Source organism: Baudoinia panamericana (assembly GCF_000338955.1).
Source record: "Baudoinia panamericana UAMH 10762 unplaced genomic scaffold BAUCOscaffold_12, whole genome shotgun sequence".
NCBI lineage: Eukaryota > Fungi > Ascomycota > Dothideomycetes > Mycosphaerellales > Teratosphaeriaceae > Baudoinia > Baudoinia panamericana.
In genome coordinates this window covers 443970-467494 of record NW_006911268.1, presented here as the reverse complement: position 1 = coordinate 467494, position 23525 = coordinate 443970, and the positions used below count along the sequence as shown (strand labels likewise).

The window sequence follows — 23525 nt, the reverse complement described above, 5'->3', positions numbered from 1 at the left end:
CCTGCCCTGTGCTTCTTATGATGATGTAATTGGTCATAGCTCCCAAGTCTCAGTTACGGTCCAACGAAGTAAGCTCGTAAGGAGCATCGGAAAACAAACCCAAAAGGCTCCAGTACCAATAACCAATAACAACAACACCACCTGCACACACACATCATCACACAGCCATGTCGTTCTTACGTTCAGCCAACACCTCTCTCCTCCGCCCAATTGGCCGCTCCACCCCTCGTTTAGGATACATCTCCCGGCGTGCCGCTTCCCAAGACTACGGCTCCGGTGAGGGCGACCCAACAGCCGAGAAGGGTGCTCAGCTCGGCAAGAACCCGTCGGAGCACCTGGAGCACCCAGGCCCACCAGCGCCATCGACCGGTGGCAGCAACAATGGCAGCCAACAAGGCCAGCAAGGGAGCAGTGGACAGCAGCCGCAGGGCGCGCAGAAGTCGGACGGTAGTGCCGAGCAGCAATCACAGAGAAAAGGTACGCAAGGAGCCCAGCCTAAGATCCTCGCCGATTCGCCACCGCCGTCGGATGAGGCGTCAAAGGATGTTCAAGAGCACAATCGCGATATGGACAAACGGGCTGAGAAAGCGAACGAGAAGGTCAGTGAAGAGGATTACGAGAAAGACAAGGTACCCAAGGGCTTCTGGGGAGGTGAGTTAATGCATATATCGCAAATCGAGTCAATGTAATTGAACTAATGATTCATGTGCAGGTCGTGGTGGCAGAGACAGTGACCCGTGAGGTACGCTACTGTTTTGCGAGAATGCGTTGTTTGACTGTACGATATAATTTCTGAAGGCGTTGCATGCCTTTCGTCCCTTATGCAATGCAGGAAATGTCCATTGCAGACAAGCTAGAACTCCGAGCGCCTTGCTCGCTATTGGGGTATCTCATATTCACTCCACATGCTCCGCCTAAACAATCGACGTAACACGAGAATTTGCACTTGTGTGGTTACAACCGAAGAATAAGTAAAAAATGCCTTCATCGATCCCCGCAATGCAGCTGCGAGCCTTGTGCAATATATCGATTTGTCCAGGGGGTGCCGATTTGCTGCCATGCTGCAGACCTGTTGCGATGTTATGGTTGCAGGAGCTTGCCGAGATCCTGGGTCGCTCATGATTAAACGCTGTCAGAGTCGAGAAAGTCGAGCCTGACACCTCTGCGTGTCATCAAGCCAACCGTGCCGTCGTCGTCGCTCACGTCAGCGACCGGAGCCCGGTTCTCTTCGTCGCTACCGTTCTCGTCGCCTTCAATGTTCAGCAAGTCGAAGCGGTTCGTCATCGTATGCTGTTTTTTCACCGGACCCGGCAGTGGTGCCTTGCCTTTCAGCACCGGCACCGGTAGTGGCACATCACACTCGTCTCGGAAGAACTCCACTTTGCAGCCTTTGTAGGCTGTGCGGCTCATCATGCAGGTTCTGGCGAACAAAGCGTTGTGAACCGAGTTGGTGTAAACATAGGCGTCCCCACTATTAAAGGTAACGCCGATGATGATAAGATTGTGGATGTGATCCATCTCCGCGCGGATCTGTTCCTCTGTGATGCCGTTGCTGACGGCGTTGCGGATAAGGATGTTTCGTGTAGAGCCGCCTAGGATCTTGTTTGATATGTGACCTTTGATTCTGTATTGTCGAGCAGCCCACTCGACTTCGACCTGAAGTGTCTGTCAGCCTACATCTACTCGACAATGGCAGGCATACTTACGCGTTTGGAGTGCAAGTAAATGTCATTGCGTTTAGCCCAAGCCAGAAACTCTGCGGCGCCATCCCAGAACGTTATGGTAGCGCTTCGGTCGGATCGGAGGTTCACGCTCAGAACCTTGCCACCTTTGACGACAGACAGGAGATCTTTGTACGTGGTTCGATCGGAGAGGCCAGAGAAGTAGAGAGTGCGGCGCTCTTGCGGTGCTTGGAGGTTGGGCATATCAGCAGCAAAGTTCATGCCGTCGTCGCCTATGCTGTCATTGTCGCAGAATGCAGCATCATCAGGTACAGTAGACCCTGCAGCACCAAAGCTGACTTGATGCGAAGATGGCGGGATCTTGAGATTGGAAGAGGGGCCATCTCCGTTATGCAACGGTCTACTGCCCAGAGCTAGGTTGATGGGAGGTAGAGATGCGGGCTGCCTCCAAGACATGTCACGATACTGTCCGCTGGCGTTATATTGCGACGACAGTTGGTCATGTAGCAGCATCTGGTCGGGAAATTCATTCGTCCAAGCGTTCATGGCGCTCACCGAATCCTTGCGCTGTACGTTATTGTTTGCGCCAGAGGTGAGAAGATCGAGGGTCTCCCCAGTGATTCCGCCTTGGAATAGAGCATTCTTGAGAAGTTCATACTCGCGAGAGCAACGAAGCTGAGGTTCATTTAGCTCAAATGCATGCCTTCATTATCCCCGTCCTGGACATACAAGGCTGTCATATTCGACTCTGGAGATGGTCACATTCACCGGATCTATACTGTTACGTGTCTGCGCTGAAGTGTGCTAGATACGATGATCTGTCAGTAACCGTACTTAGCTTCCCATTCGATGTCTTTCATACAAAGTCGGCTCTGGGTTAAACGAGCGGTTAGCGCCCGAACTATTGCCAAGGGAGCGGAAGTACGCTGTCACCTGCGAAGCAAAGCATCAAAGTAGGTCTTATCGACCGTCACCTTCTCGGAGGCTGCCATGATCTTGACAGCAACCTCGTCCGTTAGGAGGTGGGTTGTTGTTATAGATCACAAGCAACAACGAGTTCTAGATGCACGTCTGGGAAAGTGACAAGGCCAGCGTTAGCGCGGTCATTTAACGCAGGTGCTTAAATCCGGTCCGTGACTAGTGAAGCCTTGTTTAAGCCGCAATATGGCGCTTCCTAAACTGCACCTATAATCCGAGCGTTCTCCTGCAGTTCACGCGCTCCGTTGGGTTTGATGGACAACAATGCACCGTCGCAAGCCCCAATAACGTCACCAGCAGGTCACGGTAGCAGGGAAGATGCGATCAAGCAGCTTGCTGCAGCCACTGGTGGCGACGGTACCCTTGTCACACAGCTATTGAACAACCCCTTCTTTACGGCAGGCTTCGGCCTTGCTGGATTAGCAGCAGCTGTACGCTATGGATCGCGAGGCTTGGCTCAGGTCGGCAGCCTTCTTCGTCAACGCTTGCTTGTGGACGTAGAGGTCACCCGCCACGACAAAGCTTACGATTGGGTGCTTAACTGGATGATTGCGCATTTCCAGGACCAGCTCCAGCCAACGCAGTCGCGGAAGCACGTCGGGACCATTGAGTACCTTGTGCGCCGCTTCACACCTGGCTTACATCATCTGCAAGTCAGGACTGCGACGCTCAGATCTGCCAATGGAGCAGAACAGACAGCATTCTCCATGGTTCCGGGTCAAGGCAGGCACATTCTCCGGTACAGGAACGCCTTCATCGCCGTCAACCGCGAACGTGTTGGCAAAAGCTTTGACGCAGATGGCAAACCGTTTGAAACGGTCACCTTGACCACGCTGTACCATTACCGATTTGTCTTCGAAGAGCTTTTCCGGGAAGCGCACCTTATGGCTCAGCAAAGCACAGAGGGCAAGACTGTTGTGTTTACTATGCAGAACTTAGGCTGGAAGCCGTCAGGTCAGCCTCGGCGAAGAAGACCTTTCGACTCAGTTGTTCTTGAAGAAGGTCTAGCCGAGAAGATCCTCGGTGACGTGCGCGAGTTCCTTAACACACGAACATGGTATCTTGATCGAGGTATCCCATATCGACGAGGCTACCTCCTGTATGGGCCGCCTGGTACTGGGAAGACGTCCTTCGTACAGGCGCTAGCAGGAAGCCTTGACTTTAACATCGCTATGCTATCGCTCAGCCAGCGAGGGTTGACAGATGATTTGCTAAACAGGCTACTATTAGAGGTGCCACCACGAACGATCGTACTCCTGGAAGACGCAGACGCAGCTTTCAGCAACCGAAGACAGCGCGACGAAGACGGATATACTGGGGCGAATGTGACTTACTCTGGTTTGCTGAACGCGCTTGATGGCGTAGCGAGTGCGGAGGAACGCATCATCTTCATGACGACGAATCATATCGATCGCCTTGATGATGCGTTGATCCGACCTGGTCGTGTAGATATGACGGTCAGGCTTGGCAATGCTACCGAAGGCCAGATGGCACGGCTGTGGGACCGTTTCTACGCTGAACAGGATGCCCACGGAGAAGGCAAGCGACGCTTTTTGAGCAAGGCGATCAACGCTGGCCTGACCGACAATGTAAGCACAGCCGCCTTGCAAGGATTGTTCCTGTACAACAAGGGCGACGTTGAAGGCGCAATCAACATGGTAGACCAGCTTAAACCACAGCAGGCCGGTCGGCCGACTGCTGCGATGACAGCACGGTAGGTTGTATGGTCCTAGCGACCCGCTACAATACTTCGTGATCGTGCTACCAATGGCCCCTCGGTTACAGGGGCTGAAGGAGATTGAACGCTTGTGCATGCGCTCTTCCGCTTGTCTGATCGAGCAGTTGCACCACCTTATCCGTAAACGCTGCCCGGATGTTGTCGTCCACAAACGACGTGCCATGCCCTGACAAATCAAGATTCGAAAGATCCCTGAACGCATTGTTCAGCACCCTATCCAATGCCTTTCTAAACTCCAACAGAAGCTTCGTCGCAAACTGCCGGTCGCTAGCCTGCACAAAGAAAGGCAGCCAGTCATCCATTGACAGCCGAATGCTGTCGCTCATCTGCAGCCTTCCGCCGAACAGGACAGCAGTGAGTGGGCTGACCATTGTAGAGTCCCGCATGAAGATGCACTTGCCATCGTTGCTCTGGCTGAGGCTGCTGAAGGCGAAGAGCGTGCCGGAGCGATGTTTCTTCTCCTTGCGCCCGATGTCGTCGTTCAGAGACGCGGGATGCATAAGCACTCCGTGCTCGTTCGGCGTTCTGTACGAGGACCCTCTCTCGGATACCTTGGCCCCGAGATTAGGGTACAGACCTGCCAAAAGAAGTGCTTGTATTAAGATAGGATTGTCTGAGTTGCGGTTCAGTTCGGCTGATCCGTAGACCGTCTCGCGCTGATGGCTCCCTAATATTCTGGGTATCAGTCCAGTCTCTCCAAGGACTTCTAAGATCTGCCGCGCAGTCTGGTCGATGGTCTTGAAAGCTCCAATGTGAATGTTTCGCTCCACCGCTCGGCGGTAAGCTGAGGGTTGGCCGTCTTGACGCTGTATCGCGCGGATCTCCCTGAAAGCCCTAAGAATGGCTAAATGGTCACTTGAGTGCTCGCCTGCATAAGCACGCCGGACTCGGTTGGCTGCGGCTCGAGGCTCAGCTGCGATCGGATTGATGAAGAGCGAGCGCTCATTTGCTGCTGCGCCGAAAATGAGCATGGGGTCCAGGCATCTAAAGATGACGCCGAGCACAATCATTTTGCCCAGGGTAGGATGCACCGGCAACTTCGAGAGCAAACGCCCAAGCATCGTGAGCCTTTCGTCCCCGGTCAAGGCCTCAATGGCTTGTAAATTGTCTCTTGCAGCTCTTATGGCTTGGGTGGGCGGGGGCTCGATTGCCTGCTCGAGCAATTCTTCCACAGGCTCCTTGAACCTTTGCGCCTTGATTGACAACACGGTCTCCTGCAGATCAACGCGCAGTAGCTCCGGCAAGCCCACAGCCTTCAGAGAGTTGTGTCGCTCCTTCGAATGCAGTGCCCAGTAGTAGCCATCTTGCACACGGCCCGCCCGGCCGGCTCTCTGCTTCGCATTCGATTTGCTCTCCCAGACGCACTGGAGTTTCGTAATGCGTCGGAGTTGGTCATACCTGAGCTCTCGAAGCTTGCCGGTATCCACGACATGCTTGACATCAGTGACCGTAATGGAGGTTTCAGCGATGTTTGTCGATAGAATGATCTTGCGGCATCCTGGTGGTGGTTGTCCAAAGATGGCAGCCTGCTCATCCTTGGGGACCATAGAATGCAGCAAGCAGATGCGGAACTTCAAGGGGTCGCCGAAGTCAAGATCTGCGAAGATAGACTCCAGTAAAGAAGCCTGTGTCTTCAAAATCTCGTCGATGCCGGGAAGGAACGCTAATATTGCACCGTCTTTGGTCGTCTTACAGATGCGTGCGATGACTGCGGCAAGCAGAGCAGTAGGTACTAATGCCTCTTCTTTTTCGGCTGCAGCATTGCCGGCTTCCTCGGCGCCAACGGGGTGCTGCCCGGCCCGTTTCCAGTCGATAACACTGTCAGTCGGCGGCTGCGTATCGACATCCACGGCACTGAATGCCCGCTCCGACTTAAGATACTCCTCGCTTGCCTTGTCCGTGGCAAGGAGTGCGTCAAGCCCAGGTACGTGCTTGTGGAGATCCAGCATCACGTCCTCGAGGTATTGTTCTTGAACGGGGTAGGTTCGTCCGGGCACGGTCAGAGAAGGGCACGGTTTGCCCTCGGTGGAGAAGTAGTTCGCGAAGAGTTCGGTATCGAGCGTCGCAGACATAAGCACCACCTTTGGTGTTGACTTGCCAGCGGCAAGCCGTGCTGCAAGGGCTTTCTTGATTATGATCATTAGGAAATCAATGTTGATGTCACGCTCGTGCACTTCGTCAACCACAAGATGTGATATTGCATCCAACGTGCCATCGGGGTCGTGCTTGAGTTGCTCGAGCAGTATACCCGTCGTGCAGTAGATTATACTTCCGCCGGATTCTGGTAGGCGTTGATCGAACCTAACGTGGTAACCAACCGATTGGCCCAGATCTTCATTACGTTCGACCGCAACACGCTGCGCGACTGAAGTGGCAGCGATTCGGCGAGGCTGCGTGCATACGATATTGCATGATCCTCCCTGGCCGGAGGCGATCTCATGTTCCAATAGGATCTGCGGTACTTGCGTGGTCTTCCCACTACCGGTGGCGCCGACGATAATGCTGTGAGGATGATTCGATACCATCCCAATGACATCTTGCCGATACTGATTCATGGGTAGCGCGGCCTTTGCCGCGTGAAGATTCTGCAGACTTGAATTCTTCTCGAAAGCCTGCTGCTTCTTCACTAGGTGCTTGCTCAAGAAATCGACTTGTTTCCGATCAAGCTGTCTCCGCTTGCGAGGATAGTTTATAGCTGTGACACTGTCGTCTTCTTCAGCAGACAGAGTCTCCCGCGCGTCCGGTAAGCCTGCCTTGCGAGCTTCAACCAAGGCAGTGCGCATGATGTATGCAGACTCTGTGTCGACAGGTAGGTCAATGGCCGACAGCTGTCTGAGAACTTTGCCCTTGTCTCTTCGCAGTCTCCGTTCAAACTCCTGCAACATCGAAGGGTTCTCTCTGCACAAGACTACGGCGGCAACGAGCAGCGCGACAGCCTCCGCCTGCTTCTTCGAGTTCATTGCCACGGTTTGGCCGATCTGTCTTCCATTAATGGTGACCTGGGCAGTTTGACGTGTCACTCCGAGTAACGAGCTTTGCTCATGCTCAATCTCGATCCAAGTACGTGGATTCTCCTGCTTGTAGAAGTCGAAATAGAGCCTCGCAGACTCAGTATTCAGAACACGTGAACTTTGCACGGAGGCATCTGACGGCAGAGACTGTTGTCTTGCCTCAGCTTGCTGCTTGAGGCGAAGTGATGCTGTAATCTCTGCGGTTTGGAGGTTGTCACCGATGCAAGTAGCTTCTATACCTTGCTCCGCCAGCTTGATGGTCACTCTCACCCCAGGCTTTGCGCTGCGACTTTTGCGAGCGAGCCGGCCGAGCCTTGAACGAGAAGGTCTGATTTGTACCTGCTTAATGTCAAACTCTGGCACCAAACCGAAGCCTGCAGCGTAGTTGTATATTTCCACTTTGGCATCCTTCTCTGCAGCCATCACTTCCTTACTTAGCACCGTTGCCTCGGATTCAGCGCCTTGTTCATCCACGAGACGCTCCTGGCCAGGAGCATTGGGCCATAATTCGCGCAGAATGCCTTTCTCATGCATCCGTGTCAGCATAGCAACCCATGCTGCATGTCGGGCACCTGCTTTCGAGGTATCGTTCGCGGAGGTTGTCTCTGAGCATAGATCCGGGACTTCAACCTTCAGTGTGCAGCTCCAGCTTTGTCCACTCGCTTTATAGTCATAGTCACTCTGTAACGCAAGCCCTACACTTATGCAGTGGTTGTGGATTTCACTCTGAATCGACCTCGGATCAAAAAGAGCACTGTTGGCATGAGGGTATTGATCCTTGGTAGGAAAGTTGGGCGGTAGGCGTTGCTTCTCAACAAATGATGCCACAGGATCTGACCTTGCCTTAGCCGCTCTGGGCTGCATCAACTGCCTCAAGATACCGTTGGCGTGCATACGGGCGAGGATCTGCTCCCAGGCTGCGCGTTTCGCTGCCTTCTTCGAGGATCCAGACGCGGTAACCTTGTCACTATAGCCATTGCTTACAGTAAGACTGAGATCGCAGGAATACCAGATTATCTTCTTACTGGTATAACCAGCAGAGAAGGTCTCTGTAGCCTTGCATTTCTGTTTGGCTTGAGAACAGAGTGCATGGACACCTGAAGACATCCGCTCAGGTATGAATAGATCAGCTGGCGCGCCTATGTAGTCACCCGGTGGAGGTAGCACAAGCGATCCTTGACCTTCAAATATCTCTGCAGGCTTCCCCTGGTGTTGGCCTTTGGTCTGCGCTGGTTCAGCGGTCGGGCCCGGCTTAACGTTGAAATGGTACGCCTCCCGCATATCCTTGGCATCCTGATGAGCGACGGTGGCGTACGCACGTCGGTAGGGTTTAGATGCACTACATTGGATTGCATGCTTAGTCCTTGCTTGGAGTGCAGTTGCACGCAGCAAGCTCAGCCGCTCTGCTGCCGCGGCATGGGCGAAGAGATGTAACCGTACGGCAGGCGGGAGCCTTAGCCATACCGACGGAACTGCCATTTTCGTGCATGTCAGTTGCCCCGCCTCGCTCTCGAATTATTATGGCTCTGTCAAAGACACCCTGTCCCAAAGGCTGTTTTTATATACGACGTGGTCGGAAGGCAATCTTGACCTAAGGACGCGATGAGGAACGCGTCGGGACGGAAGTGGATTGCTTCGGCCCGAATCCGCCGAAGGGACGGTGATGTAATCTTCAATACTGCTCGCGTGCTCGACATCAAGTGCCAGTTGTACATTGTTCCTCATTGTTTTCTCTACAACTTCACCCTCGCCAATACCGATACGTTTATCATCTGTCAAGTACCATCAGAATGCCTCGTGACGGTTCAGGAGCGGGAGACAACGCGGTCGAGCAAGGCCAGGACCTCGTCCACGGTGCTGGAGAGAACGATGTTCGTCCCTCCATCGCCTCGATATTGCTCATCTGACTGCTTGCTAATCTAACACGTTAGGCCCCCTCTTCATCCGGGGTAGACCGTTCGTCAAAAGCCGCACCACCTCCAGAAGTCGAAAAGGGCGACTCACTTGAAGGCTTGAACGCCTCAGGCGGAGGAAGCTCGGCAATTGGGCAGGGCAGTGGGAAGGGAGAGAAGGACGTCACGGTCGACAAGATTGCGGAGGAGGCTGGCAAGAAGTGAGTTGCCATGACCACTTGAGCTTCGACGGCTCCGCGAAGGCCGCGCAGCAAGCGCTGTAGCTTCTGCGTCTTGAGCTGGCTGTTGCCGCTGTAGATGCATGCAATGTACGACTCCTCGGAAAGTCATGCGGCATGCGGAAGCCATGTAGACGCAGTCCTAGACCGTGTAGCTCCGACTGTACAGCAAGAGGTAATTACTCACAGATGGCAAATGCATCCATGTATGCGAGAATGCATCGCATCGACAGGTCTTCCCAATGCCGCTTCGGTATACGTAGGCTACGTGTCGCCCAAGCTAAGTCAATCTCGACAGTACCTAGAACGGCTCCATGTTGTAAAGTGTCCGAGACTTGCAGCATTGTTAGTGTACAGTGTTACGCGCATAGGGCCAAGCTCCGCTTGCACCTTCCGTAGCTTGCTGCAATAGTGGCCGAATCCTTCTGTGCTCAACGAGCGTGCCATGAACAGTCAGCATGGCGCGACCGGAGCGGGGAGAGGATGCTGCAGCCCAGCCTTCTACGCTCCACAATCAAACGCCGAAGATGCTCGCTCAGATGCAACCAACTCCACGCTATGCCAAAATCCCAGTATATTCATACATTCAACCAGACCCTGAGGACAACTCCAGGTTTCAGCTCGGTGGCGCCTGGTTCTGCGACTGTGTCTGCTGCTGCTGTGCCTCTTGGAATCTCAGCCGCTGTGCCTGCGTGCAAAACGATTCGTCAGCACACGTACCATCACGACGCCACTTCAATCTCGAAAAAGCTTCGGCTTCCACCCTCTCCGTAGCTCTTCTTCCCTCTCTGCAGCCTCGGCAGCCTCACGTACCTCCAGCTCTATTCGTTCTCGTGCCCTCAGCACTTTGCTCTGCAGGTAAAAGCTACCTCCTTTCTTCGGGTCGTTCATGTCGAATAACCGCTTGAACTGTTCATGCACTCTGTCGAGATTCTGTTGCCCGCCTTTAGGGGGAGAGACGTTGAGTATTCGGCATGCCTCGTCAAGAGTCAGTCCGGAAGAGGAGAGCGTGTTCGCCGATGTCTGGGAGTTATTCGCCGCGGCGTATTTCTGGCAGTAACATTAGTGCTCCATCTGAAATGTCGCAGAATTGTCAAACGTTCAAACAGACGCACTTGTGATGCCGCAGCCTGCTTGTATGCCTCCGCGAACGCTCGCCCGAAGACCCTTGCGCCTGTGAAGACGACTTGCGATATTATACGATGTGCCTGGTCGCCTCGTTAGCTGCTGTTGCCGACAGTATCGCGTGGAAGGAGTCCTTTCGCGGCAGTATACTCACCATTATGTGCGACGAACTGAAACAAATGAGCGATGCTGCGGCGTCGCCTCCAAAATCTCCATCTCAACTTCGGGAAGCGGAAGCGTTGGTGATCTCCCGAGATGCCGATGCCGAATAGGGCCCGTGCGGTTATGACCCTGATCATTCACATGCCTTCGTCTCGTGCTTCGACCCCACCATCCTCATGACTCTAGTCGTGCGTCCAAGAATCAACATCAATCTGTCCGTCGACAAACATGCAGACGGCGAGACAATCATCTCGTGTGCTTGTGTGTAAAGACAGAAGCAAGCGACTTGGGCAAACAGGCAGCAACGGCTGGTCGTGTCACATGCCCGGCTTCACTGCTGTGGAAGAGGCTTGGTTGATATATGGCAGCGTTTGGTATGCACAAGTCACCCGCCCTACACGACGATATGCAGCGGCAGCACTATGGTCCGAGGTCTGAAGGGAAAGTGGCAAAGCTGACGAGGCGCTGTGATGCTGCAGATACGCCTTGGACGACATCGATGACCTCGAACAGTACGCCACCGAGCAAGACGAACGATGGCGCTGCCAACTCCGCCGCTTCTTCTGCCGCAACCCCTCAAGCCACGGTGGCTGCCTTCTCGCCGAATCAGCAGACCGCCGCTACGAAGCGCAACCGCGCATCGGTGCTCATCCATCAGAAAAGTCCGCTCCTCGTCGCAACGCCTCCGCAGGTGACACGGGCGCTAGCGTATAGTCATCCCTTCATCTTACCACTGAACTTCGTTGCCGGCTTGCTATCATGGACAACAGGCGATCCATGGGAAAGCTTTCTATTGCTCTCCGCTTTCTGGTTCATCACCATGTATGGCGACCACGTTGTACGCTGGGCTGGACCGCTTGTGCTGGTCACGGGATTGATATTGGGCATGTATTCGCGACGCTATAGCCCTCTCTCGAGTACTATCTGGAGCGGAGACAAGCCCAAGCGGAAGCCAGCGGATTCAGAGCAGCGGAAGAGTCTCGACGATCTCCTGGAGTCGCTGGAGACATTCACCGGCCGATGCGATGCCCTGCTAGATCCGTTTCTAAGGCTCACTGAGTTCTTGAGCACGCAGTCGACTGCTACATCTGCGACAACAAGGCCAGCGCTCGTATCGTTGTTCTTGCGCATATTGGCAACAATGCCGTTCTGGATCTTGTTGACCCTACCACCACTGCATATTATCACTACTAGGCGTGTGGTTCTAGTCTTTGGCACCATTGGACTGTCGTGGCACAGCCGACCAGCGCGAGTGACACGAACAATCCTATGGCGGAGCCGGTCGGTACGCAGACTGGCCTCACTGGTGACAGGCTTGCGATTTGACGGCGTGGACCATCGACAAGCGGCTGTGCCAACGCTACCACCACGAAGCAAAGCACCTAACACGAGCACATTGTCCGTGGAGAGTGGGAAACCCGGTGTTCGCTTTACATTCACCGTCTATGAAAATCAGCGACGCTGGCTAGGTCTAGGCTGGACAGCTTCTTTATTTGCGTACGAGAGGCAAGCTTGGACAGACGAGCACCTCAGTACATGCCCGGATCCGGAGCATTTTGGGCTGCCTGACACAGAGAGTGACAATGCAGCGTGGCGTTGGGTTTCTGGCAGTGAGTGGCACGTCGAGCGAGCCTTTAGCGGTACCGATAGCCCCTCCAAACGTGCCGACAGCGAACACAATGGTTCTGCCGACGACGTTGGCTGGACTTACTATGACAACAAGTGGCAGAATGGGCAGAAAGCCGATGGCTGGGGACGCTACACTCGCCGCCGCAAATGGATCCGCGATGCCGAGCTCGTCAAAGTCGACGCTACTCCCTCATCTACCATCACTTCCCGCACCAATGCTACTCCATCCAAGAGCTCTACCACGACCACCACCACTCGAACTTCAGCCGAGATCTCCAGCAAGTCTTCTGAATATCACCCAACCCCGACACCCTCCACACCAGTCACAACGCCAAGCCTCGAGAGCACAGCCAAGCGCAAAGCCTGGTTCAGCGGCTCGAGGCCTTCAACGCCAAGACGTGCGACTAATGAGAAGGTTCCTTCTGCTTCCGCTACGAAGAAGTCGCCCGATGCGGCTTCGGGCAAGGCGGGGAGCTTGGGATCAACAAAGTCGAGGGAGCGGGATGGGCCGGATGAGGATCATGTGCAGCGGTATCGGCAGACGGAGTGGGATCGGAGTATTGGGGAGGGAGTTGTGCAGGGGTTGAGTTGATGAGACCACGATTGCATGAGGGAGGACAAGAACGACGTAGTGTTTGAGTTAGCGCGGCGTTGGAGGCACGACAGGAACGTGACCATGAGTATGAAGCATAGCCGGAGCTCCCCCTAGTCCACAGTAACTACACCTTCCTCTTCAACAACCCTTTGAAGAAATCAAACGAATTACTATCACTCTGCAACTCGAACCTCCTCCCCGTGTCCCTCGCTCTCCCCTCCACCACCTCCTCCGCAACCAACAATCCCCAATCCCTCGTAATCCCTTTAATCCTCGCCTTCGCCCCACCCTCCGTCTCCAACATCACCACCTGATCCGTATGCAGCCAACTTGCATAATACCGCTCCTCGAACTGCGCGTCCCAACCGGTGCGGCAGAAACGGGTATACAGCGTCTCGAACTGCGTGAGGATGGAGGCGAGCAGCTTCTCGAGCGTGAAGGCTGGAGTTTTGTGGGCAGAGGCGAGGTGTGAGAGGGAAGTGGTGGGCGAGGCGGTGTTGAGGGCGTTGATGCCGATGCCGACGACGAGGGTGTAGTCGCCGCCGGCGTAGGAGGAGTTGACTAGGATGCCGCCGATTTTGACGTAGTTGTCTCGCTCGCCCTCAGCCTTCTTTGTGCTTGATGATGTGGTGGCCGCGGCGTGGGGGTTGAGTGCGTAGACATCGTTCGGCCACTTTAGCTTGATGGGGAGTCTGTCGTACTCGCCTTTGCGAGCGTACTGCTGTATTCCGGCTACTGTCGCCATGGCGGCGAGGTATTGCACGAAGACTACCGGCGCCGTGGTGTTGGAGAGGGTGAGACTGTGGCGGAGCACGGTGCTGAACATTAGACTGCCTGGGGGTGACACCCAGACGTTACTTCCACGGCCACGGCCGGCCACTTGGGTTGTCGCGGTTGCGGTTAGGCCGGTGGGGAGATGGGAGAGGAGGGTCGGGTTCTTCTCGAGGAGGGTGGAGGTGCTGGTTACCACTTCGCCGTAGAGGAGCGTCTGGCCGAAAGTGGAGTGGGAGTCGTAGGATTTGAGGTGGGAGTAGAAGGCGGAGTGGTTGAAGTAGGGGGTTGCTTTACTGTCGGGGAGACTGTTGTCTTCGTGGAGGACGACGTGTTTGGGGAGGGCATTGTAGTCGGGCAGGCCAGTGTCGTCAGATGAGGAGCCGTCAGCCTGCGTATTGCCGTCTTCGGATTGCGGTGCGGATGGCGGAGGTAAGGCCGCCTTGACCTCTGCCATGCTTAAGCGCCCGGCTTGTTCGAGGATGAAAGTGTCGTTCTCGCCCTTGATCGTGTCACGCTCATCGTCATCTTTCGAGACGATACCGGCTTCATGCCACGAGTGCACCAGCTCGGCGACAAGCGAAGGGTGAGCAGAAGAGAGGTGTAAACGAGAGAGCGACGGTACCGCTTCAGACTCTTGGCTCACTTGCAGACCGAGCTTTGTCAAGCAGGCTTTCATGAAAGCCACGCGATGCTTCTCGTCGGCGACTAGGGCGGAGACTACGCTGGCATAATCGTGGTGGCCGGATGGTTCGTTCGGGTTGAGGTTGGTGCCGGAGAATCTACCGACTGTCAGCGGGCCAACGTGCCAGACATATCGACTAGAGGCATACTCAGGATGTGGTCCAGTCAGTATGGCTCCACCTTCACCGACCTTACAATACACCACCGCAGCCTTACCGGCACCCGATTCCACGTCAAGCTCGTCAGTATAGCTAGCCAGCACTTCCACACCCTTCTCGGCAAACTTCTCCGCATCGACAAACACACCCCCACCATTATAATACACCTTCAAGCGCTCTGGTACAGCAATAGCATTCGTCCACGCTGAGCTGTTAACCACCACCTCCGCCGCTCTTGCGCCAGCCTCAGAATGATAAACAAACCCCCCAAACGCCAGTCCCCTACAACTGCCAGGAAAGAACCTCAACTCCCTCTCCCCCACCACCTCCATCCCCTCCCTTACCCTCCCCACCTCAAACTCACATCGCCCACACCCATAATACCCTCCCGCACAAAGGCCCAGATACGCCCCTCCCGCCTGCACATACTGTTTGATCCGGCGATTACCTTCGCCATTAAAGGAGCGACAGTAGCCCAGGTCCGCACCGCCGGGCATGACGAGGAGTGCGCAGGACGCCTGCCAGGGTTCGCGGAGGAGTTGCTCGGCGGTGATGGGGAGGACGGCGTGGTGCGGGCCCAGCAAGCGGCGCAGGGGGTAGGTGGCGTGGCGGACGGAGGAGAGGGTGCTGCCGGGGCCGGAGTAGATGAGGATATTGGGACGTTTGGGGGTGGCCATACTGGGTGGCGAAGGAAGGAGGTGTGGTCCGTGCGTTGAGATATGACTTTTAGACGACGGAGGGGGTTTGATTGGTTCGAGAGATTTTTGTAAAGCTGGACGGTCACAATGTCAACGACGGAGAGGAAGCAACAGGTCGACGAGGCAACTCAAACCGAGGATGAGCCCGATGAGTGGTACGCTGCTGGCCCAATGGGGTCCGGTCGGTGGAATTGGCTGATATCAACCAGGGACAAGCGGATCTTCAGTACTGGGTGTGCGGGTGGGCCAGAACTCCTAGGTCCACCTTGGAGGAGATTGAAGGCCGCTGAATGCAATCCAGACGAGAACACGAGGCTAAACGACTGCTTCTTCGAGAAGAAAGACTGGAGAGCTTGCAAAGACGAGGTAAGGCGGAATGCGGGAGAATGAAAGATCCGACCTACCTTATCTCTCAGCTGTGGACTACCTTGCGGGACGCTGGGTATGCTTGAGCTGACTGAAATGGCTCAGATGGAGGCGTTCAAGCAATGCTGGAAGCGGCAAGGGAACGAGCGGCGCACAGAGTCGAAGTGAGGAGGCTTGATACCGTCTTATTCAACGGGGTAGCGAGGCAGGAAGTCCTGTAGATAAAATCGCAGCACTCTCCACTCCAACCCGTAGTCTGTACAAGTGAGCGGCCTTGGGTAGAGTAGCAGGTTTCTGCGAAGGTTGCCACTTTATATCGAGCTCGAGTCGTGTGCTCGTTTCATACAGAAATACATATCGCGCACAGACCAGGTGTTCGATGCTCGACCTGAAATGGATCTCCGACTTACATTGTCCGATACATTTGTATGCACGATGAATTGTACAGCCTCCGCAGCGCGCAGCGCTAGTGCCGCCCTATTCGACTGCCTAAGTACATCGAGATGTAGGCCACTACAGCGAAGACCATGCAGACCAGCGACTCGATTCCCCCACCACCGCGCCATTTCCTCCGCGCACCCACGACGGCAGCAAACACAAGCCCAAGCATCATCCACTCCCTCCCCAGTCGCACCACCACCGCCAAGGACCCCTCAACCACCCACAACAGCATCGACCTCACAAAAACCAATCCCCACCCCAACACCCCAACAACGACAAGACCCCGACGAACCCTCCCCCTCCTCCCTCCCCCTGCGCTCCCTAACCGCCGGCCTCTCCGACCCACCCCCGCTCCTCTCCGAGCACGAAAAACAAGTCGACTGGACGCGCTCCTACCACGGCCTCTCCTCCGCCCCCTTCACCGACTCCCAAGCCGCCATCCTGCAACAAGAAATCCAACCCGACGACATCGAGATCAAACCGGACGGGATCATCTATCTCCCCGAGATCAAATACCGGCGGATCCTGAACAAAGCTTTCGGGCCGGGAGGCTGGGGGTTAGCGCCGAGGGGGGAGACGATCGTGACGGGGAAGGTGGTGACGAGGGAGTATGGGCTTGTTTGCGGGGGACGGTACGTATCATCTCATCTATAATCTCACCTCTCTAAGCATCCTTATTTGTCTCTCTCGCTAATGGCAATGGCGTTGGGGTAGGTTGATATCCATCGCCCGCGGCGAACAAGCCTACTTTGACCCCGACGGCATCCCCACGGCGACCGAGGGCTGTAAATCCAACGCCCTGATGCGGTGTTGTAAAGATTTGGGAATAGCGTCGGAATTGTGGGACCCGAGGTTTATTCGGAGGTTTCTGCGGGAGGCGGCAAGGGAGTGTGTGGTGGAGCATGTGGTGACGAGGAAGAGGCGGAAGCATTGGATGCGGGTGGATGATGAGGTGAGGTATCCGTGGAAGGAGGTGAGCGCACAAGCCGCTAGTGGGATGGGAGGTGGGGGAGGAGGAGGAGGGGTAGGAGGGGTTAAGAGGTAAGAGGGGTGAGTGAAGGTGAGGAGTACGATTGCTCTTCTATCTATCTGGGCACAGGTCGGAAGGTCTACGATGCAGTCTGCATCGCCACTCTGCAAAGATCTATTGTCGTTTACATGGCGTGGCTAATGTGCACATACCACCACTCAACGCTACGATGTCAACCACTATCCCGCTCACTCACCCCTCACAACTTCAGATCTTTAACGAAATCCACAATCACCCTGCCCACCTCCTCCGGCGCCTCATAGGTACACCAATGCCCACACTCCAGCACCACCTCCCTCCCCTGCGGCAACCACCCGGCCTGCTTCGCCTCCTCCAGCGTCTCAGGCGGGTTCACCCCATCCCCGCGACACATCACACTCAACACCGGCCTCTCCAGCACCCACTTCTCCCTCCCCACGCGCAGATCCTCCTCCATCTGCACGGACTCGCGGGCAAACGCGTTATACCAGCAGAAACTCGCTTCCCAGTCCTCCGGAGTCTGCAGGTTGGAGTGCCATTCCGAATAGAGTGCTGCGTTTTGAGCGTAAGGCTTCAAAGGCACGTCGGTGGACGATGAGGCGAGGAAATTCTGCATCGCGTCGGGGGTGCAGAAAATGTGTTTCGTCCAGTCTTCCGCGTCGCCATGGAGGACGTGCCAGACGCTGCGGGGGTTGCGGGCGAAGAGGGAGGGTGCGCGGGGGGAGGTGAAGAGGTGGAAGTAGGAGTAGCGGGGGTAGCCGACTTGGTGCGTCGTGAGGGTGTTGAGGGTGTCGATGAGGGTGGCCGGGTCGAGGCGTTGGGAGAGCGGGGGGGCGTACGCGATGCCGATGTGCACGGCGGCGACGCAGAGGGAGGGGTGGAGGTTTTGCAGTTTGAAGATCAGCCAGCAGCCGAAGTCGTGGCCGATGGGCAGGATGGTGGTGACGCCTTCGGCGTGCAGGATTTCGAGGAGGTCTTGCAGCATGAGGCGATAGTTGTAGAGGGGGACGGAGGTGGGTTTGGAGGTCCCGCCGTAGCCGAGCAGGTCGGGGATGATGAGGCGGTGGGGGAGGGGGAGGAGGTGGGGGAGGAGGGGTTGCCAGAGGAGGGCGGAGTCGGGCCAGCCGTGGAGGAGGAGGAGGGCGGGTTGGTTGGGGGCGGTGGTGGTGGTGGTGGTAGGGGTAGGCGAGGTGTAGTAGCGGTAGTGGAGGTTGCGGGTGGTGGTGAGGTGCTTCTCTTGGAGGTGCTCCATGTTTACAGTACAATATCAAGCAGTTGGGATTTATGTGGGTGACGATGAGTACGGGGTGAACGTCTACCTATCCGTTGGCGACCTTGTGCTGTTATATGTATGGGAACTGTTGGGTGGCATTTCTTCATCATTGTGCTCCGATGTAACCTGTCGGCATCGGATGTGGAATATGCATGTATCGTTCACACCTTGGTCAGCTGACTCATCTTTAGCGAGAGGAGGGAGGATGCGGGCTGAAGCAGGAGCGAGATGGACATGGCTTGTAAGAGCAAGAGGGCCGTGTAGCCGTCGGTACAGGCTTTGAGGGCTACTTCTTGTCGCCTTAGATTCGAACACGACATATAAGGTACCTTAGTCAGGCAGATGCCTCCAGTGCCGACCATTGCCCGGCGAGCAACACCCCGCAGTACATTCAGCTGGTGGGTATGTTGGATGCCTTGTTCCAGGCTACCTGAGCATACCTAATGCAGTATCGTGAGTGTTTGACTCGAGATGTCCACACTTTCACCCTCCCCCCATCGTCGAGCAAATGCATGGGAGTTGAAGGGGAGTATTTGACGCGTAACGCGATCATGACGCGAAAGACGCGAGGTGACACCCGTGTCTCAGCGCACGGAGCACGCTGAATGGCTGCCGAACACATGGAGGCCCTGACGCGACTTCCTGATTGGGAAATGTGAACGGCAGACACCCTTGTAAAGTTTTGTGGGACCTGCATCGGCGAGCTGCAGATGCAGAGGCAAGATCCCCTCCTGATCCACATCGAATGTACAGTACATGTACTCCCCCTCCACGCTACATAAGGTACATGTATGTATCGACATTGATTCGGAGGAAAAGCTGCTGCAGCCACCCATCTGCACCTTCTGCAAGCTGCACAACATATCCGCACCTTCTGCATTCTACATATCTGCACCTTCTGCAGTTGTACAGACCTTGCACGTGCGGGCGGCGGCAACAAGCAGCTACTACTTGCTTTTGTGAGAGAGAGAGAGAGAGAGAGGGAGAGGGGCAGGCACCGAACACATCTGCACAGCACAGCACAGCACACACGTCTTGCTGCTGTTACTACTACTACTACTACTACTACTACTACTACTACTACAATTACAATGGCCTCGACGAATGACAGCCGCTACACCCTCTCCGCCCACCCCTTCAACTACTCCCTCTCACCCACCACCAACCTTCCCACCCCACTCCACGACACCCCGCCGCCCTCCCCAGGCTACCGACACATCGCTCGTCCACCCACCCCTGGCGGCGGGCCCTTGAACTCCCACCCTACCACTCCCGACGACGCCGCCGGCTTCTTCCCACCCACACCGGACACTCACCGGCAAGGCAAGGCTCAACAATCATCCCCTCACCTCACCACCAACGCCTACCACCAGCACAAGCAGCCAGAGCACGTCTTCCGCGTCCCCATCTCCCCCGCTTCAGCCACAGCCCCAAGCAGTCAAACAACAACGACCACATCCTCCCCCGAACCCCTTCAACGTCGACCCTCAACCGGCGTCCGCAGACTCCTCAGCATCAGCAGCCTGCGCTCCTCTTTCGGCAGCTCTCGCACCTCGCTGAGCCTACCCCGACGGCAATCCAACGACACGACCCACACCATCAACACTCAAGCGTCAGGTTACTTATACATCAACGGCAACGGTAGTAATGGGAACAGCCTCAAACGCCCCTCCTCCCCAAGCGTGGCATCCTCTTACTCCACGTACCAACCATCCGCCATAGCTTCAGAAGCGCCCGCTCCTCGCCCACAGCTCCGCTCCCGCAAATCCGGTTCTTGGTTCAGGCGGAAGAGCGGGTTGTTCATGCTCAACAACAGCGCCCCCACCACCACCACCAACGATGAGAACACACAGGAGGAAGAAGCAGCACCAACACCACCACCAGCAGATAGGCGAGGAAGCGGCATGTCAGGCATGCTATTGAAATCCGTGGACGAATCTACTCACCAGCAGCAGCAGCAGCTGTATCGCCCCGAGACGCGCGAGAGCAAGCGGCTGAAAGAAGATGACTTCGACTACAACCACCCCTGTCATATCGTACAGCAAGTACAGCAAGTACAGCCCTCGCCCTCCCCACCTATGCTGCCGGAGATTGGGGCGTTGGGGGGAGGGAAGCTGGACGGAGGGGAGTTGGGGTGGGATGAGGGGTTTTTTGCGCGGTAGTATTGTGGGTTTGCTGGGCGAATATGACGAATTTCTTGGGCTGACAAGAGCATGCCTTGGCGTTTGAGAAGCCGTAATGGCTGGTCTTTGAGCGAATGCAACCCTTTTGGCGAATGGTGAGTGTTGAGAGCGTTCTGTATCGGCGCTAGGGGGGTGATGGGTATTTGAGTCGCGGGCCGACGGGTAGCGAAAGGCGTACAGAGATTCAGGGCTCGAGGATGCGGGCGAGTATTCGGCGTGTATTTCTGGAAAGGAAGCGCATATATTGTATAGCGGAAACACACGCCGAGATCCGTACCCAGATCAACACCTACCACCTCCTACCAGTCACACTATTCCCACCAGCTGATATTATGGCGCCTCGCCACATCAATCCCTGTTCACATCATCCCCTAGTCTCCTCTGCTGCTGCTGCTGCTGCTGCTGCTGATGCTGCTGCTACCGGTATTGGAGCTGCTGCCTCCGGAAGAAACCGCCCGGGTCCGCAGCGCAGCCGTGGAACTGTTCATCGACTTCACCAGCTTGCGAACTACGCGCAACAATCCCGTCGTCTGCCTCTCCGTGCCACGCTGCTCACGCTTCACACCGGTGGCAGCGTTGCGGCGATCGCGTGACTCCTGGTAAACGATGCCGCCGCCGCCGCTTTCCCCAACCAGGAAGCGATCGAAATTGCGGCCGAGCACAGATTTGCAAGACAGAAATGGGGGTGCCGGTCTAACCGTGGCATGAAGGATCGTTGTTGATCGTAGCAAAGCGTAAGCTAAGCCTTACGCGCGCGCCTGTTGTCCGCGCTGTATGCTACGTTACGTTTGGGTCCGGAAGACGGGGAAGGGGGGTTGGTAGTGGTAGTCAAAACCGCTTCCCTGCTTCATGTGTTCTGTTCAGCCGCTCTTCTCCTGCCGCGGTCGGGTGGACGTGGGGTCTCGGTGTTATTGGACTCACGGGAGCTGTGCTGGAGCCTGTATGTGGTGGCGGTAATGGTGGTGGGGATTGTAAGTTAGGTATGGGGATTTTTGCAGCGGCGGCGGCGGCTTTCGTGGCATTGGAGGGTTTTGGATGGGTTCGTTGGCGGTGAATTGGGCGGATGGCGTGAGGTAACATGTGCGGACTGCTGGTGAAGGGGATTTGTGGTGTATACTGGCAAGAGGCAAGTGCAAGTCCAAGCGCAAGTCCAAGCGCATGCCTGCATCTGCACTTGCGGTCGGGCTTGCAACCGTGACCCGTGATGGTAAGCTCGTGCTCCCTCTTTCGCACTCATGACGGCAGTCGCCTGCCATTATCGCCATCTGCTAATAGTAGTACTCCCGCTTTCCACGAACTTTGGCTGGTCCTCATTGGACTGGCGGGTTGCTTTTGAAAACGTAATGGGCAATATTATGTGGTTGCTGGGGTGCCGGGGATATGCCAAGTCGAAAAGCGATACAAGGAACCTGCCGCGCGCTGGCTTCGCGCTGTGTTGGTGGATTATGGTGGGAGCTGGAGGGTTTGTGGGCTGTTTGAGACGCTTTGCTTCAGAGATTTGTTGTGCGGTGTGAGTGTCTGGCACCTGGGTCTTGGGGTGTGCTGTCTTGCCAACGGAACCGGTACGCTGGAGCATCCCATACACCAGTCGCGCAGCCGTCAAAACAGGGAAGCATAGTTCGACAAACTCGGTCACTCATGGCCGAAGCGCGCCACTCCCCAACACCACCGCTGCCTCAGCATGCTCAACGGCAGAATCTCTCCCCTACCCAGCTCCACCGTCGTGGGAACGAACAAACATCATCCGAGCGACAGATGCTCCATGTGGTCCATATCCAGCTCGCCCCTCCCTTCTCCGTACATCATTCTGGTGATGTCGGGCAAGTATCTCCATACACCCAAAGAGCTCCGGTAGTCCGTCACTAACCCCGTATTGTTCGTCCGGTGCGGTGCAGTCATTACTGCTTCCCTCAAACATCGCCGCGGAAGGGTCTATTGTGGCGTATTCGCGTGCACATTCCAGGAAGGTGGATCTGGGGATACCTGCGACAGTTTGTTCGGTCAAAGGGTTTATGTCGTCTTGTTCTGCTGACTTGCTGATTCGGCGGATTGGGAAGTGGGAGCCGAGTCGACGCAGCTTGTTTGGAACACTTTGGCTGAACGACCAGATCGATGATTTCCTCCTTGTGCTCTCTGCGGTTCGGGCGCTGTCTTGTCGCTTTTTCTCGTGCTTGTCGTTTGCTACACCGACTACATCGACATGCAAGCTATTTTGCGATATGATCTCCTCCCCATCAGCGTCTTCTTGGTGAGCCAATATAGATGTTCCATCGTCGGTCGACAATCTGAATTCGTCGTCACTGTCATACCCACCGCTATCCGTGCCCTCAAAGCAACTCCGTCCTGGGCTCGAATCACCCAACAACCCTAATCGATTGGACGACCCAGCTTCGGCTACTGTATGCCGCCCTCGATACTGCCCACCCCGTTCCATACCAAGACTACTCTCGCTCGAGAGGAAACTACTGTGCACTCGTTGCAGCATGCCGACTGGTCGCCGTGGCCATCTATCCGTATTTGGCACAGGATTTCGGATCCGAGTCCTCCCTTGGGGTGGGGTTGGCGTAAGCTCACCATTTGCGCAGCCCGTCGTGGATGCAGTATTTGTACTTGGCATCCCTACGCAGCGTTGCGCCTGTCGGCGCTGCTGTAATGACATGGAAATGTCCGGATGCGGTCAGATAGGAAGTAATGTTGTAGTCTGTGCTAATGACAATCGAACATATAAGAGGGCCTCGATGTTGCCGTTTCGTCCTGCTGTTCTGCAAAATCTGCACACATACACCTGTTAGCAAAGCTCACAAAACCACCACTCCCTTCCCAACGCACTGCAACCGACCTTCTTCTACCCTCACAGCACCCAACACCCTTTCCGATACAACAGCGCGTAG

General features: G+C 55.7%; 14 protein-coding genes across 14 annotated transcripts; 7 read left to right on the top strand and 7 right to left on the bottom strand.

Moving 5' to 3' along the window:
- Positions 1-64: 64 nt before the first annotated feature.
- Positions 65-905, top strand: BAUCODRAFT_261783 (uncharacterized protein). The gene has a single exon (XM_007681912.1). It carries the CDS (start codon positions 168-170, stop codon positions 687-689), a length of 522 nt encoding a protein of 173 aa, XP_007680102.1. The 5' UTR covers positions 65-167; the 3' UTR covers positions 690-905.
- A 217-nt stretch (positions 906-1122) lies between these two features.
- Positions 1123-1925, bottom strand: BAUCODRAFT_77457 (uncharacterized protein; the record flags this gene model as incomplete). The annotated part of the gene is made up of 2 exons (XM_007681781.1): positions 1123-1656; positions 1707-1925. 2 exons carry the CDS (start codon positions 1923-1925, stop codon positions 1123-1125), a joined length of 753 nt encoding a protein of 250 aa, XP_007679971.1.
- An 856-nt stretch (positions 1926-2781) lies between these two features.
- On the top strand, positions 2782-4409 carry BAUCODRAFT_261705 (uncharacterized protein). Its single transcript, XM_007681911.1, has one exon. It carries the CDS (start codon positions 2915-2917, stop codon positions 4376-4378), a length of 1464 nt encoding a protein of 487 aa, XP_007680101.1. The 5' UTR covers positions 2782-2914; the 3' UTR covers positions 4379-4409.
- Positions 4409-8986, bottom strand: BAUCODRAFT_261696 (uncharacterized protein). Its single transcript, XM_007681910.1, has one exon. It carries the CDS (start codon positions 8886-8888, stop codon positions 4440-4442), a length of 4449 nt encoding a protein of 1482 aa, XP_007680100.1. The 5' UTR covers positions 8889-8986; the 3' UTR covers positions 4409-4439.
- Positions 8987-9199: 213 nt separating this feature from the next.
- On the top strand, positions 9200-9526 carry BAUCODRAFT_125737 (uncharacterized protein; the record flags this gene model as incomplete). Its single annotated transcript, XM_007681909.1, has 2 exons — positions 9200-9280; positions 9341-9526. 2 exons carry the CDS (start codon positions 9200-9202, stop codon positions 9524-9526), a joined length of 267 nt encoding a protein of 88 aa, XP_007680099.1.
- Positions 9527-9813: 287 nt separating this feature from the next.
- BAUCODRAFT_37671 (uncharacterized protein) lies at positions 9814-10875 on the bottom strand. The gene is made up of 4 exons (XM_007681612.1): positions 10820-10875; positions 10656-10748; positions 10354-10590; positions 9814-10228 (listed from the first exon to the last, which is right to left on the bottom strand). The coding sequence occupies exons 1-4, from the start codon at positions 10820-10822 to the stop codon at positions 10157-10159; spliced, it is 405 nt and encodes a 134-aa protein (XP_007679802.1). The 5' UTR covers positions 10823-10875; the 3' UTR covers positions 9814-10156.
- Positions 10876-11299: 424 nt separating this feature from the next.
- Positions 11300-12646, top strand: BAUCODRAFT_58054 (uncharacterized protein; the record flags this gene model as incomplete). The annotated part of the gene is made up of 1 exon (XM_007681718.1): positions 11300-12646. A coding segment is annotated over one exon (1347 nt), but the record flags the coding sequence as incomplete, so codon positions are not given.
- Positions 12647-13098: 452 nt separating this feature from the next.
- Positions 13099-15514, bottom strand: BAUCODRAFT_37668 (uncharacterized protein). Its single transcript, XM_007681611.1, has 2 exons — positions 14656-15514; positions 13099-14604 (listed from the first exon to the last, which is right to left on the bottom strand). Exons 1-2 carry the CDS (start codon positions 15339-15341, stop codon positions 13176-13178), a joined length of 2115 nt encoding a protein of 704 aa, XP_007679801.1. The 5' UTR covers positions 15342-15514; the 3' UTR covers positions 13099-13175.
- On the top strand, positions 15450-17214 carry BAUCODRAFT_151165 (uncharacterized protein; the record flags this gene model as incomplete). Its single annotated transcript, XM_007681908.1, has 4 exons — positions 15450-15517; positions 15572-15728; positions 16320-16801; positions 16884-17214. The coding sequence occupies 4 exons, from the start codon at positions 15450-15452 to the stop codon at positions 17212-17214; spliced, it is 1038 nt and encodes a 345-aa protein (XP_007680098.1).
- A 226-nt stretch (positions 17215-17440) lies between these two features.
- On the bottom strand, positions 17441-18488 carry BAUCODRAFT_96023 (uncharacterized protein; the record flags this gene model as incomplete). The annotated part of the gene is made up of 1 exon (XM_007681907.1): positions 17441-18488. A coding segment is annotated over exon 1 (990 nt), but the record flags the coding sequence as incomplete, so codon positions are not given.
- Positions 18489-19436: 948 nt separating this feature from the next.
- On the top strand, positions 19437-20722 carry BAUCODRAFT_261301 (uncharacterized protein). The gene has a single exon (XM_007681906.1). It carries the CDS (start codon positions 19543-19545, stop codon positions 20611-20613), a length of 1071 nt encoding a protein of 356 aa, XP_007680096.1. The 5' UTR covers positions 19437-19542; the 3' UTR covers positions 20614-20722.
- A 244-nt stretch (positions 20723-20966) lies between these two features.
- Positions 20967-21227, top strand: BAUCODRAFT_125730 (uncharacterized protein; the record flags this gene model as incomplete). The annotated part of the gene is made up of 1 exon (XM_007681905.1): positions 20967-21227. One exon carries the CDS (start codon positions 20967-20969, stop codon positions 21225-21227), a length of 261 nt encoding a protein of 86 aa, XP_007680095.1.
- A 73-nt stretch (positions 21228-21300) lies between these two features.
- Positions 21301-22119, bottom strand: BAUCODRAFT_261437 (uncharacterized protein). The gene is made up of 2 exons (XM_007681904.1): positions 21556-22119; positions 21301-21479 (listed from the first exon to the last, which is right to left on the bottom strand). The coding sequence occupies exons 1-2, from the start codon at positions 21897-21899 to the stop codon at positions 21374-21376; spliced, it is 450 nt and encodes a 149-aa protein (XP_007680094.1). The 5' UTR covers positions 21900-22119; the 3' UTR covers positions 21301-21373.
- BAUCODRAFT_261298 (uncharacterized protein) lies at positions 22120-23433 on the bottom strand. Its single transcript, XM_007681903.1, has one exon. The coding sequence runs from the start codon at positions 23291-23293 to the stop codon at positions 22340-22342; it is 954 nt and encodes a 317-aa protein (XP_007680093.1). The 5' UTR covers positions 23294-23433; the 3' UTR covers positions 22120-22339.
- Positions 23434-23525: the final 92 nt, after the last annotated feature.